Here is a 15,202-nt window from a genome sequence, read left to right as displayed (position 1 = left end):
AAGGTGTTTATAACTGTTGCTTGATGACAAATTTTGAATAAAAACCCAACAGCAATAAAGTAAGCCAAAACAAGATTTAAATGGGTTATCAACTTCATACAGCAGCTAGCATATTTATGAAATACTGAAAGTATAAAAATAGGTAAAAAGCAAAGTATGCTATTTTAACTGTGTTAAAATGCACTTCCATTATTACAGTTATGAGATAGTTAAGTCTGCCCTAAAGTATATTCTTTTGGCTCGCAGCACTAGACATTAAGCTGGGTTTATCATGTCACTTCTATATCTTTTTAAGTTCCTTTTATTTTGCTCTTATGGATGATTTTTAAATAAGTTTGGATTATAATTTTTATTTTAAAATTTATTAGGAATTCAAAAGAAAAAAGTGAGCTCTTTTTAATTATAAAATGGAATTATGAGAAAACTTAAGGGAGCTCATTTCATTCCAAGGAAGTTGCATAAGTTGTTGCATCTTTCCCTTGTAATCAATGAAATTAAATGCATGATTGCCAATTTATCGGGTGTCCTCCAACAGCTAATTGGCAAGTTCATTGAAGCAATGCATTTAGAAGTAATTCAAATGAATGACAAATCATTTTGAAACAAACACTGTTGGTTTTCACAAGCTTGCAAAATCTTAAAAGCAAATGAAAACAGTAAAGAATCACCTGAATTCCAGGGTATGGTCATTGTACCAGTTGGCAGCAATAAGGTTCCACTAATGAGTGAGCAAATACTGGGGGCCAGGAAAAACATTGGGTCACACCTCAGACACCCTTCTTGGGTCTTCCCCATTTCTTAAAACTTCTCTTCGACTGGGAAGAGGGTGATGTCAGTTCTGAAGCATCTCTTGGGAGCAGGACAAAATTAAAATATGCCAACAGCTAGGGTGGCCTGGAGAGTGGTATCAAAGGGGATTAGTGGGTTTGGGTCACCAAGGCTGCCCTGTGACCAGTTAGTAGGACAACCAAACCACAAGTTGAGGTAACAGAAATTTTGTCAAAATATCTCAAAGAAAATGTAACCATAAAACATCATTACAATGTTCATCTTTTATTTAGTTAGAAAATGACAAAATACATTAGTCCTTTAGTCAATGGACTGAACTTTAGCAGAGCTGAACATCCCTTTTACAGGCATTTTCCAATATATTTTCTTGGTTTCTAGCTTTTCATGTCCAATAGGCAACTATCTTTCTACAATTTTATAATAATACTTTTCTTCGGATGTAACAGCAAACCTGCTATTTAAGAAATAACTACATAAAAACTCTAATAGAGATCTATTAGATCAACTATTTGACTAAACAACAGGCTCTAATGTTTTGGAACCTAATTCTACATTAGCAGCACCAAAATACATTTAATTATGTGAATGCCAGAATTTGCAATAACACTGTAATCACAGGTACTACAATGTAAAAGATGCATATACAATTGTACTTAGATTTTTAAAAAAAATGGCTTTATAGAATGTGCTTTAAAGATCAGCATACAAAGTCTCCCATTTTTCATAAGTGGTGGGGGGTATTTTTCACACACTGAATCACTAAGAAGATTAAACTTTTGATTCCTAAGAGCTATCGTCAAGCCTTATAACATTACACTTTGCCCTTAAAAATACTTCAAATTAAGGTACTTGTAACTTGGTACTGCAGAGTAACAGAAGACAGATGAAAGAAAAAAAAAAAAAAAAAGCACCAGAAAGATATCATAGAAAAATACAATAAAATATTTTCCTTGCTTATAGGAAAGTCAAGTGCCATGATCATGCTATTAGTAACAAGTTAGATCACAGTTGTGGTTTGAACACTCTGCTGACCTGGGATGGTGGTGGTGCTGCTAGAGCTACTGTCATCCACGGGCCCAAAGAAATCAAGGTTCAGGAGAGTGGAACCTCCACTAGCTTGGAATTCAGTGACCGTGGTGGTAGGCAGCCATACAGAAGGTAAGCCAAGGGAGGAGGGGTTATGTGTAAAAAGGGGTAAGACACACACTTGAACATGCAAGTTATAATTAGTATTCATTATACAATTTAAAAATCAATTATGAAAACAATGCTTACAGAATTAGTTTGTTATATCTAAAGACAGTAACAACTTAAGTCAATGTACACTTTCTCATGTACAATGCAAGTAATTAAACACTAGCATTTTTGTAGTTAGAAAGAAAAGATTTATTTCAATTAAAAAAAAAATGGAACCATATCAGAACGACCCAGGTAAGCCTGCCTGTTAAAGGGAAACAATACTATAATTCAGTACATCATAAATTCATCATTGTACATGCCCAAACCAGTCTTCCAAAGTTAGTAATGCTGATTTAGTGATTTAAAAATCTGATAAATTTACTTGCCAGTTTCAGGCTACAGATCAATATATTATCTTAGTTTGAAATATTCTATGTGGTCTTGGATACCACAACTGCCCTATCCTGTTATGTATAACTTCAACTTGTACTGTTCCCCTTTAACTCTGAAACAGTAATCAGAAATGAGATACACATTTTTAAAGAAATTGTTTGTTAAGAGAGAGCATGATGATTTGACTGAAGTAATCAGACACTAGACAACAGCAAAAAAAGTCCATCCAGGCTTTCCTTCATCACTAAGGTATCCAATCTGCTATAATTGAGGTATTTTTGCACCACTATTATCATGAGTGACTATGAAAGTGATTAAAAGAAAAAAAAAAAAAAGATTTAACCTTTATTTAAACAGTATAATGAAGAATCATTATTTTTATTATAACCTAAGTTTTATTATAAAAAAGAAAACTTCCTTTAACTTTCTATGTTTTTAACCTCCTTTCAACCCTCTAAATCACAAGGATAACTAGTTTCTTTTGCCAGCATTTTTAGAAGTCATAACTAATACCAATGACATGGGCAAAATTTGAATTGCTGACATTAATTACTTATTAATAATTTTGAACACTAAAATAAACTGAATTTAGAAAACAATCATCAAATCACATTTTCCACTTTAATACTGGTATTTTAAAAAACATGAATATATCCAAAAACTTTTGAATCAAAAAAAAAAAAAAAAAAAAAACAAAAACAAAAAAAAAACCCCCGCACCATTTGCAAACTGCTTTTGGCTAAACAACTGTGCTTTGAAATACCTTTATTCACTGTTATTTTGCATTTATCTTCTCTCCCCCATAAAAAGAAGCTCAACAGGAAAATATTTTTCCAAGTTAAATATTTCAAGAGACAATACCATTTAGTTACTTAGAGAATGCTCAGAATTACCTAAAATTTCAATGTAGTACTTCTAGTAATTAAAAAATAAAACTTTATCTAATTCTTACTAGATACACTGTGATATTATATCATGACTATTAATGGATGCTTTTCTGGGAGAAACTACCAATTAGAAGGAAAGCCTGAATTTCCAAAGATAGGAATAAGGAATTATGTTAAAAAAAAAAAAATCAGCAGAGAGAAGTTTGTCTGAACTTTGTAGCTTTCTTAACTCTAGCTCTTGTGCTAGAGGCTCTACGGAGAGACGTACCATCTAAAGGGTTAGTAAGGCCACTGCTACTCCAGTCAAACTGGACAGGTGGTAGAGATTCCTAGAGTTGGAAACCAAAAAAATAAATAAATAAATAAAATAAACAAAAATTTATCAATCCAGATTATAGTAATTTAAGATATTTAAAAAGTTTTTTTTTTTAATCTAAATAGCATAAAAAGATTAGAATATCTCATAAAACTTCATTTTACTAAAGGAATAATTATGGATGAATCTCAGGTCACATTACAATCTTCTCAACCAAGTCTTAAACTTCTTGTTAAATGGTCATAAATGGATAAAAACTTCTAGTAAAAGATATATTTTCATTAAAGGTCAAATTTAGTTAATACCTGTGAATTATACATAATAAATATATGCTATAAAACCTTAAAACATTGTCCAAGAATTAGTTACTAAAACCTTCTTAGCTGGAACCGTACTGGGAAGCAGAACAGGTAGTCCTTCTCTCCTAGTAATAAGTTATATGACCTTGGGCAAGTCATTCATCCTCTATGATCCTTTGTTTCCTCACCCATACAAAGAGTTGGCTGAAAGATAATTTTTCTGCTTTAATTTTCACATTTTCCACTTCTCCTCTAAGGAAGAAAATTTTGATAATTGATAAGACTTTTAAAGCCAAAGGTGGAAAATGATAGACAGGAACTTAAAGTTTTTAAGGTTACTTAATTTCTAATATTTACCTGTTATCATCTCTTTTAGTGGGAGAAAAAGAAACCTGAAAATAGTTACTAAGTGGGCAATAATTTTTCTTTTTTCAAAAATGTGATAGCTTAGCAAACCTAGTATTAATGTACAATTTTAAGGAATCTAAATCTACTCTGTGAATTTAGAATATTGTCTGATTCTATAAAAATTAATCAAAGATTCTGCTCCAAAACTAGGAAAAGTAACTTTTCAGGTTTTAGTATCTATAATTTTAAGTGACATGTATTAAAGACAACATTTAGAAACAAAAATATTCCTCCAAATTTCTTGAATAATCCATGCTTTTAAATTTCTTAACTTCCATAAAACATCCCAAATTAAATTGTGGAAATAAAATACAAGCAGAAATGAGGCATAAAATGGGTGTCAAGTAACAACAAAAAGATATTATATAAGCATACCTGGAATAAAAAATTTGTAGAGAAACTGACAATCTGAAGTTCATGTGAACTAGTAAAAATGAGCTGTTATTTCACCAGGCTCTCACTTTGGTGAGAGAAAATTTCCTAGGAATGTTTTTAATAATAAGATAACAACAATAGCTATCATTTTAATACTTTTTTTTTTTTTTTTTTAAAAAGATTTGCAAAGCACTTTACTAATATCCCATTTGATCATTACAACAACCTGGGGCAGGGGAAGAGATACTATTTATTTATTCCCTTTTGACAGATAAGAAACTTGAGGCAGAGGTTAAATGACTTATCAGAGAGCTAGTAATAAGTGTTTGAGGTCTTCCTGAATCCAGGCCTAGCACTCTATCTACTGAGTCCACCTAGATGTCTCATAGAATAAATACCAAGACCCCATTCTGGAAAGGGGACCAAGCATTGTAATTTTTTTGTATTTTTGCAATGTTTTATTTTTGTATATACACACCCACCCACACCACACATATATCTCAGTATATAGTAGTACCATTATATGTACATACATGTATGCATGTAGTATGTGTATTTATGCATACATTTAGTAAAATCAAATCTGTGTTCCTAGTTATTATTATATAACTGCCTGGATAAGCAGGATACAGATATGAATCAATAATGCTTCAACAAATTTGTGAGGCAACAATGTTAACTGAAATGAAAAATGCACTACCACTAAAAATTCTGTATTTTTAAAAAAGCCTATTTTTCTTATTATGTATATTGTTTTATAATGTCTATTAAGTCACCTAAAAACAAAACTAAAGCATTCAACAAACCTCCTATGATCTTTTGGACATGAAATTTAGGCCATATATGCCCTCCCATTCAATTTAAAAATTAAGTCAAATTCAATATATAACAAATCAAATAATATATAAAAGGGATGCCACATCATCCAGAGAGTGGTATGTGTAGTGCAAAGAACACTGGATTTGACAAGAGCCAGAAAGACCTTGCTTCTGACATTTATTAGCTGTATCAATACAGGTAAGTCTTAAAACTTCCCTGAGTCTCAATTACCTCATAGGTATATAAATATATAACTTACTTCACATCCAGATGAAAGGTTAAAAAAAAAAATTGTATTGGCTATATTATGCTAAATATCTAGACATTTTAGAGTAATAAAGGACTGGCTAAGTATTTTAGTTTTTCTTTCAGATGTTCGCTCTTATGTAGTCATAGCTAAAGTTGCCAATAATGATGGCGTGATATGAGTGCTAAAAAAAAAAAAAAATCTATCTACCAAAAAATCATGAACAAGTTGAACAAGAGGACTGACTCCTCAGCAACTGCTTCGCAGCAAGCTGCTGAAGAAAATATGGTTGAAGCAAAAGGTGGAAGAAACACTACAATAAAAATTTAAGAAATGTATGATTTCAGCCATAACTTTCTCATTAACAATCTGTAACTTTTCCTATGAATTTGGGTAACAATGTAATGTAGGACAAAAGGCAAAGACAGTCAATGTTAGAAGTGAGTTTTATAAAGGTGGAGTAGACTATACACTCATTATGAGATATACACTCTCTTCTCAAATTAAATTATTGGAGGCACCAAAAAGCAATGACAAACTCTTGTTGATTTTTATCAGATTCAGACAAAGAGAATGGTCATATGTTTTAGGAGTTTAAGTCAAAGTGCAATGTCTCAATGGAGGAGATAAACATAGACGTTACCCATATCTGAATGGAAAAAAATCCTTTATCTCAAAAGATAAACCATGTAATTACAAGATTTAATTCAGTCAAATTTGAAAGTTATAGGATAAAAAAAAAAAAAAAAAAAAAAAAAAAAAGATACTTATATGATCAGAGGATTATAGATTTAGAGCTAAAAAGACCTGAAATTCACTGAGTCCAAAGGGGTCATCTCAAGGAGCACATAGTTTTAAAATGTGACCTAGAATATACCAAGTAGGACTCAAACCCATGTCTTCTTGACCCAATGTCCAGTACTTTCTTCACTATGCACTATTGCCTCTCAAAGTTACTGATTAGTTAATAGTGACAGGAAGTAAAACATGAATGAGATGGTCTGATCTCATTCGCATACCTTAGTATGTGTTGGGAAAGCAAGTCCTTAAAGTTTTCCAGTTCTGTTGTCATATTTGTGTCAGACTAAAGATCACATGGACTAATATTCCTACACAAAAATCTTTTAGCATGCATATTATACCTGTCAATCACTACAAATTTAAATTGTGATATTGTTAACAATATTCACTTCTTATTATAAATATATGAATCTCTCACATAGCATGAATTATATATCTTTATGTTTTCTACAATCTTGGTCATTTTTAAAAACAGAAAGTTTGAAGTTCAAAACTCTTACTCTTAATAGATGATCACAATCCACAATAGTACCCAAAGTCCTTATTAATGAATTTATTAATTCTGTACTTGTATATCAAAATATTTAACAAAAGAAAGTATACTGTATGACTTGGAAAGTACATTGTATGTCCAACTTTTGGACAAATAGTGAAAGAACAAAGCACATGAGGATTAAAAAAAAAATTCTTTTTCTAAATACAAAATTTAGCCTAAACAACTTAAGATGAAGTAGGAAATTAAAAAAAAAAAAATTTAAGAAAGAGGCTAAAAATGGGGAAGATTATGTGGCATTCACTGTAGACAAAGGTTTGAGTGCTTAAAAAAGAACCTCAAAACTGACAAAAAAAAAAATGGTGCTCTAATCATGAAATCATAGATGAATACTTTTGTCTTAGAATTATAAATTATCTCAAAAGATCAGTTACCGAATGAACATCGATTATCTCTAAGTCATTTACTTCACGGAATCCCACCTCCAATTAGAACACAGCAGTCTCAGTGTGAAGGATGAGCATATACAAGGCATGACTATAAAGTAATGAGACTGATCCTGAACACAAACACCAGTCTCATTACTTTATAGTCACACCCTGTATCTTAAATATCTCCAGCCATGAAAAGCCACCATTTCTTTTAGACTCTGCTTTACTGTTTTTAAGGGCCCGTTAAGGCCTAAACATTTTACTTGTTTAGGTATAATTTCTTGTGAACCTAGAAAGTATGATTAAATAGCATCTTTAACAGGCCATGTAATTTTAGCTTTTCTTTGTAGGAAATGTTTGCTAATTCTTTAATCATTTTTTATTTTTATTTTTCCTAACTCCTAGTTGATGATATCAAGTAGAGAGAGACAGCACTTTTATAACACTTATCATTTAATGCTTCTGATTCATATAATCCCAAATTTTTTTTCAATTACATGCGTTAAAGAGTCAAACAGGAGACCTGTCTTCTAGGGAATAACTGGTTTTGACATGTATTTACTAGCTCTGTGGCAAGGCAACTGATCCATTTTTCTGGCTCTAATATTACTCATAGTACTTTCTTCATAGAAAGAAAACTACGTAAAATGCTTGTAGTCATAAAAGTAAATATTACTAGAATTTATAATCTGCTGCCCCTTGCTTCACAACTTACTACTTCTGTGACTCTGGACAAGTTATTTAAACTTTCTGAAGCCACACTCTCATTTATGCAAAAACAGTTTTTCATTCTTAACAAAAGCTGATGTGATAATTAGATGATACTATATGGTATCTTTTTTTCTATTTTTGGCAAGGCAATTGGGGTTAAATTACTTGCCCAGAGATATACAAAGTGTCTGAGGCTGCATTTGAACCCAGGTTGTTCTAATTCCATCCACTGTGCCAGCTAGCTGCCTAGATAATATATGTAAAGAAATTTAAAAAACCCCATAAAGGGCTATATATTTGTTAAATAGTATCAAATAGCTTAAGAAACATTATCTATTTTTATGTAATCTATTAAATATTATCCTATTTATTTCTGCTTAATTTGCCATAAATGCATATTGATAGGATTATGACTTAGATTTATGCAGTACTTTGTAATTTATGAAACACATTCACATACGCTACCTTCTTTATTACTTATAATCATCCTGTGAGGTAGGTAATAAGTAATATTATGTCCATTTTAAAGAAATTAAAGAGCTTTTATAAAGTTGTAGAGGAAAAAAAAAAAAAGCAAAGTTGTTTCCAAGTATAGGGGTAAGTTGCTAGTGAAATCGTATTAGGTTAATGATTTAGATTTATACATAATGGAAAAAAGGTTTTTTCACAGTGATTTCTCAAAAGAATAAGCTACACATAGATACTTAGGTGAGGAAAATGAATAGGTTATATCTAAAATCATCTAAGAATATTCTACATGAGATCTATAATTGCTTAAAACAGTTTGGTAAAACAAAGTTACCTCTGCTCCTGTTACTTGACAATGTTTTAGAAATATAATATAAGGGTATATATAGTATAAGAAAATATTGACAATAAGAAGGCAAAAATTACCCCATATGTAAATAATATGGTTGTTTAGACATCTCCAAAGAATCAGTGAAGAGAATGAGATGATTTGTAACTTCAATAAAATAAGATAGAAAATAAATTTAAAAAATACCCAGCACTTCTATAAAGAAAGTACTCACAAATAACAAGAGAAAAAGATATGAAATTTCATCTAAAACAACTACAAAACACATATATTATCTATGAAATAGCCTAGAAAGATACACAGAGAAATGCAAATATAAATATAGTTAGAAAACATTCTCCAACAAAATAAAAGAAAACAAGAAAACAAATTGCAGAGATGCTCAGTGCTCATGGTTGGGTCATACCAAAATAAAAATTTTAAATTAAAACTTTATCTATATATTCATATATACATATATATAAATTCTATTTATCCAGCAAGACAAAATAACAATAACATTATTTAGGAACAACAAAGTCCAGAATCTCTAGGAAAATAACAGAGGAAAAAAACAAGAATGGAATGGGCACAGCATTACCACACTTTGGTACTGTTTAAAATACAGAGAGGTAAATCTTGTCTGTGGAACAATCTAGAAATGATAATTAGAAATAGTAATAATTTTTAAAAACCCAGTCAGTAGCCCAGGATTTGATAAAGCCACGGAGAAAATGGATTATGGAATATATTCCCTATTTGACAAGATCTACTGAGAAAACTGGGGAACAATTTCAAATAAATTAGGTTTATTTGGGCAAGTATATGTGTGTTAAGACTCTTGGGACATCGTATACACAATCAAGTATCAATCCTCTTAAATAGTTTAAGGATATGTAAAGAACTACCAATAACCATATGAAAATATGCTCCAAATGAACAATAACTTAAGAAATGCAAATTAAACCAACTTTGCTATAAATTTACAATGGTGACAAAAAACTGGCAACATGTCCATATTGGAAAGATATGGATTGAGAGGCTCATTAATAGAGTTAATAGAGCTGCTCTGCAAAACAATTCAGAATTATGTGAGTAAAGTAACTAAAGTATTGATCTTATTAGTGAGCCTATACCCTGGAGGACATTAAAAGAAAGTTCTACTATATACCAAAATATTCATAGTAGCAATGTGTGTGTGTGTGTGTGTGTGTGTGTGTGTGTGTGTGTGTGTGTGTGTGTGTGTGTGTAAATAAAGAACTAGAAACAAAGTGGGTATCTGTTAACTGGGGAATGGCCTATCAAATGACCAAGTGTGTTATGTGACTATTATGCAATATTATTGTGCATTAAGAATGTAAGGAAGCCAGAGAAACATGGGAAGAGCCATTTGAAATGGTAGAAGCAGAACTAAAAGAAAATCTATAATAATGTAAACAAAAAGTATTAAGATAAAGCCAGCCAAGCTTGGCTACAGCAAATGATTTGTACTTTCTTTTTCTTGGTAGAGAAGAGGATGTGCTTTTATATTTGATTTATTCACTATCTTTGTTATTTTTTGCTTAACCCTTCTTTGTTGGAAAGAAGGGCTTAGTTAAAGTGAAGAATGCTACATCCAGAAATGATTAAGGTGAAAATATTAAAAAACAAAACAAAACAAAAAACTGTAGAAAAATCTACCCAATCCACATAGGAAAAGCCAAATGAATAAAATAATATCTACTGTCCAAACTATGATATGCAGTTATAAAGAAAACACAATGAGGGAACCCATCGATAAATATACCTTGGAAAAGCATTAAACACAGACAGCCAAGACCAGAAATGAATAGGAAAAGAGAGGGCTAGATTACTTTGGAGAAACTGCCCAGTACTTTGAATATCCTTAAGATTTTTAATGACATTAATCTTTTAATTACTTTGTATAGCTATGATTTATCACGGAACATTACTTTCTGAATGATTAAAGTTTCAGATTATCTAAAAGACAAAATTGGTACACAATACTGATATGTGGGACTTATCAGTAGATAGCAATATATTACCAATGCAAAGCTACCAATGGCATAAAACATAAGAAATATGAATACAAGAAAAAGTGGTAGGTTTGTCATAAAGTGAGTACAGGGATAATAGAGAGGCTGCATGGTCCAAATGATAGACTTGAAATGTGAAAAGATCTAGAGAAAAAGCATTCAGTATGATGGGCAAATCCCCTGTGGAGAAAATGAACAAAAGTCATAAATGAAGAAAAAGCATGGATAGGTTTCAATCTGTACTGTTGGGGGAGCTTCACATCGATGATACAATTCCAGGATCAATGTGCCTTCCTTATGGTCTTTCAGGTGAAGAGCAGCTAATCATACTATTTGAATAAAGTGGTACAAAGACTGAATAAGTATAAATAGATTAGGTTTTATACCCGTGAGATAGGAAAATATTTATTTTTCTATCACACTATCTGTGTGGTAGGTGCTAGATATCAGAAAATTCTAACAAGGTATGATCCAGGCCCTCAAAACACTATATTTAGAAACTGATGAACAAATGGATGGAATATGCCGTAGAAAGGTGTAAATCACTTCTGTGAGCCCCCTATGAACAAAGATAATTTTCTTTTTATGTCCTCCAATACCTAGTACAGAATACTGCATATTTAGTTTACATTTAGGGTTAAGAATTAATTATGTAACAAAGTTAACTTAATATTTAATTATATCCATGAAAGTTATGTGGTTCATGAAAATTAAGCATTTGTATCATGAAAAAAATAAGTAAACAAAACAAGCATTTCTAGGGTCAACTGGAGGAAGAAGTGGTTGTGAGGAGAAAGAAATTGTGCTCCAGAGTCCCCTCCTGTCAATGGGTGAATCAGTTTTGCTTCCCTCTCCCTCAGTATTTGTATTATGAGGGGTAGATATATGCCCTGTCTTAAGCCAAGACAATCTCCTACCCCCAGTCTGCATTGTCTCATTTCCAAAGTCATGTCAGCTTATCATGTTTTTTTTTTTTTTCCTGGATGCATGCCTTCAATTCAGAAGAAAATTTAAAGATATTGAGGAACCGATTTAGGGTTCAGCAAAGGAAAAGTTTCCGGAGACTTTCGGGGAAAGGGTAAGAGGTGGGGTGTATTTTCACCCTAGGGAAATAAGACTGGGGTGTTGGAGAGCTAAAGGGCCACAAGGGGGCGCTGATCCTTGGGGAGAGAAAATTGGGTATCTGTCAAACTGGGACTGCTCAAGAGTCAGGCCCCACCTTTGTTTTGCTGCCTCAAGTGCTGAGACAAAAAAGAAGTCCAACCCAGAAGATAATTAAAAGGTTTTGCTTAAACCACTTCCCATGCTACCAACCCAAAGCTATGGATCCTCTGCAGTAGATACTCTGAGCTTCATGCACATGCAATCACTGGGAATCCCATCCACATGTGTAAAGCCACTTTGGCCTTTGTAGCTCACAGTGCCCATGAAGTGAAAAGATGGCAATGGTCTGGTCTGCAAACTAAGAAATGAAAACTGGTAATGTATTAAAATCTTCTAAAAACCGTAAGAGGAATTAACTAAGTAAATGAATAAAAACCGAAAAACTAAGCCAATCCAAATCCATAAGAAACCCAAGGTGAACAGAAAAGCTTACTTCCCTCCAATGGAAAATAGTACTGTATTATTTATTCTGTAAACAGTAAATTTAAGTGTGTTGATGCAAAGAACAGGAAAAACAAGCCAGTTTAAATTTTACTATGAAAATTTGCACATATAAAATGATTTTTTAAATAAATGTTTTAGCTTTGTTTGGAAAATAAGCTTAGCCCAAAGAAGCTAACATTTAAAAGAATTTTTAATTCAAAATGAGTATCAAAATCATGGCTTATGTATAAATTTAAATATAAACACGAACACAATCGAGCTCTAAGGATTTACTTCCAACCCTTTTAACGCTTCCTACAAACACAATATTTCAAACATTACTAAAATAAAAGGGGATCGGGGGAACAGAAGTAGAGTATGTGTTATTTTAGAGTTAAATAGACTAGAAAAAGGACAATTCTTTTCACTATACAATTAAGGAATGGGTTGAGCTGACAAAACTAATTTTCAATAAAAATCCTCCTAAAAAAAAAAAAAAAAAAAAAAAAAAAAAAACCAAAACACTATCCCCAACTTAGTTTTTCCACTGAAGTACACATAGTAAAATTCTAAACATGACCAAATAAAGGTTTTAAGAAAAAGAAATTTAGCTATACATATATTAAAGGGAAAAAAAAGGTCAAAACACACACACACACACACACACACACACACACTTTTTTTTTTTTTTTTTTTTTTACCTGTAATTGATCAGATGTACATGCACTCATCTCCGGTGATATAAGGGGAGTTTGACCAATTGAAGCTATTTTCTCTGCAGCAGACAATGGTTTCAATGGTTCCTTTGTGGGTTCTAACATACCCTAAAAAAAGTTATAGTGGCTATTAGCAAAAACTATGCAAAAGGTTGGAAGATGCTAAATATAGGATTAATCAATAAACTACAGAAGGGAAAATAGGTCAATTGGAGAATACTTCCAGAAGAAAGAAATTGTGTTAATAAATTAGTAAACTTCTAGAAATTCCTTCTAGCAACTATTTCCACAGATTTTAAGACTTTTGATCTCATAAGCTCTGTTTTTAATCTTTCATCTTCAGTTGAAGCAATCATCTTACAGGTACTTAATATTTCCCCTTTCTGTTATTACATACAAGAATAAGAATATAATAAAAGATATCACTGTAGCCTGAAAACAGGTGTGGGAGGGCTCATGACAAATACTCTATTCATGCTTAAAAGAATTCAACATACAATATTCTCAAAGTATCATATTCTCCACTTTAAAGTTCTTTTAGGATATAATGATTTCCCCAATATTCTTAGACCAGATTTTCAACAAAAGTGTTTATTTTGAATAAAATTTACAAGGGCAAATTATTCAAGTAAACACAAACTAAATGTTACCCTTTTTCTCACATTCAGTTGCAGCTTAAAAGGTAGGAAAGCTTTCAGTTCAAACATTTTCATGCCAAAGCTTGGAGAGGTTTCTCAACTTAATCTATACCATTTGGGGTTGGCCTAAATTTACTTAGGTTCTTATCTTGTACTGGCATCTTACAGATTTCAGTCAATAGAGCTCACCAGTCTGTAACATAGGTTACTCCTCTAGAATTTTAAATCCTTTACACCCTGGTTTCAGCTGGCCTTTCCAGTTTATTACACATTCAATCTTTTTATGCACTCTGTGGTCCTGACAAATTGGTCTTCTTGATGGTCCATTCCAACTCACATCACCACACCAATGTACAAACTGGTCTAGAAGATATTTCTTTTCCATAACTACAACTCTTAAAATCCCTTTTTTCTTTCAAAATTCAGCTCAAATGTCAAAGTCTATGTAAGAACTTCCCTGATCCTCCTTGTACCACTCTGCCCATTTATTTTATGTGTTTTACTTATATTAGTACACATTTCCTTTATTGCAATATAAACTCCCAGAAGGCAAGAGTGCTCTACTTTTGTCTTTGTAAGTCCTGGCTTAGAGCAGGCATTCGAAATGTCTATTGAGTGAATTAGTATATGTGCTACTGCCTTAGAAATTCTATCGGAGCTTTGTAGGAAAAGCAGAGGATGCATATAGACTTATATTCAAACAGTGTTTTGTATGAGCATCTATATACCACCACTGAAAATTTAATTGCAATAAAATACAGTCAGGTCCTGATTAATGAAAATAATGAATCCTGTGGAATGACTACATTATTCAACTTCACATCACATATTTCCAATGAGATGGAACCAACTGTCATATTTTTACATAATTATAACTTCAAATAGTGTGATTATGAATATACAACCACTTCATGAGATGCATTATTCATACTTATCTAGTTCTAGTTGTACATTCTGGAGTTTTAGCATAGCTCTTGGTACCTGGCAGCCAACCTACTTTCCGGTGATGTACCTCTATCTTCAGCTGGCTAGAATAGTGCTAAGAAAGACACATGGTTCATTTCCTACTCCATGTTTAAAACCTTTCCAGCTGAGAGGATCCACTAGACTTTTTGCTCTAATAGTATAGGGTATAGCGTTCCAGAACCCAGAACTGTTTCCACATCACAGTGAAGCAACAGAATATAAATTAGGACAGTTCAAACTATCTCAAAAAAACTTCAAGCTGCTAAACCACTAATATGAAATAACTGTACATTTCCACATAAGCTGTCAGGGGAG

General features: G+C 32.1%; 1 protein-coding gene across 2 annotated transcripts in view; it reads right to left on the bottom strand.

Moving 5' to 3' along the window:
- AFTPH (aftiphilin) overlaps window positions 1-15,202 on the bottom strand; it is an 85,510-nt gene that overhangs the window by 14,111 nt on the left and 56,197 nt on the right. Inside the window, exons 6-8 of one of the 2 annotated variants that reach the window (XM_074287049.1) lie at window positions 13,269-13,391; window positions 3,517-3,577; window positions 1,822-1,905 (exon numbers count right to left, since the gene is read on the bottom strand). In XM_074287049.1, coding sequence (XP_074143150.1) covers window positions 1,822-1,905; window positions 3,517-3,577; window positions 13,269-13,391 — 268 coding nt within the window. The remainder of the gene's footprint in view (window positions 1-1,821; window positions 1,906-3,516; window positions 3,578-13,268; window positions 13,392-15,202) is intronic. The other variant, XM_074287050.1, reaches the window with a different exon arrangement.

This window comes from Sminthopsis crassicaudata, chromosome 2, assembly GCF_048593235.1.
Source record: "Sminthopsis crassicaudata isolate SCR6 chromosome 2, ASM4859323v1, whole genome shotgun sequence".
Taxonomy (NCBI): Eukaryota; Metazoa; Chordata; class Mammalia; order Dasyuromorphia; family Dasyuridae; genus Sminthopsis; species Sminthopsis crassicaudata.
Note: the sequence above shows the minus strand (reverse complement) of the source record. Positions and strands in the feature narration are given on the sequence as shown.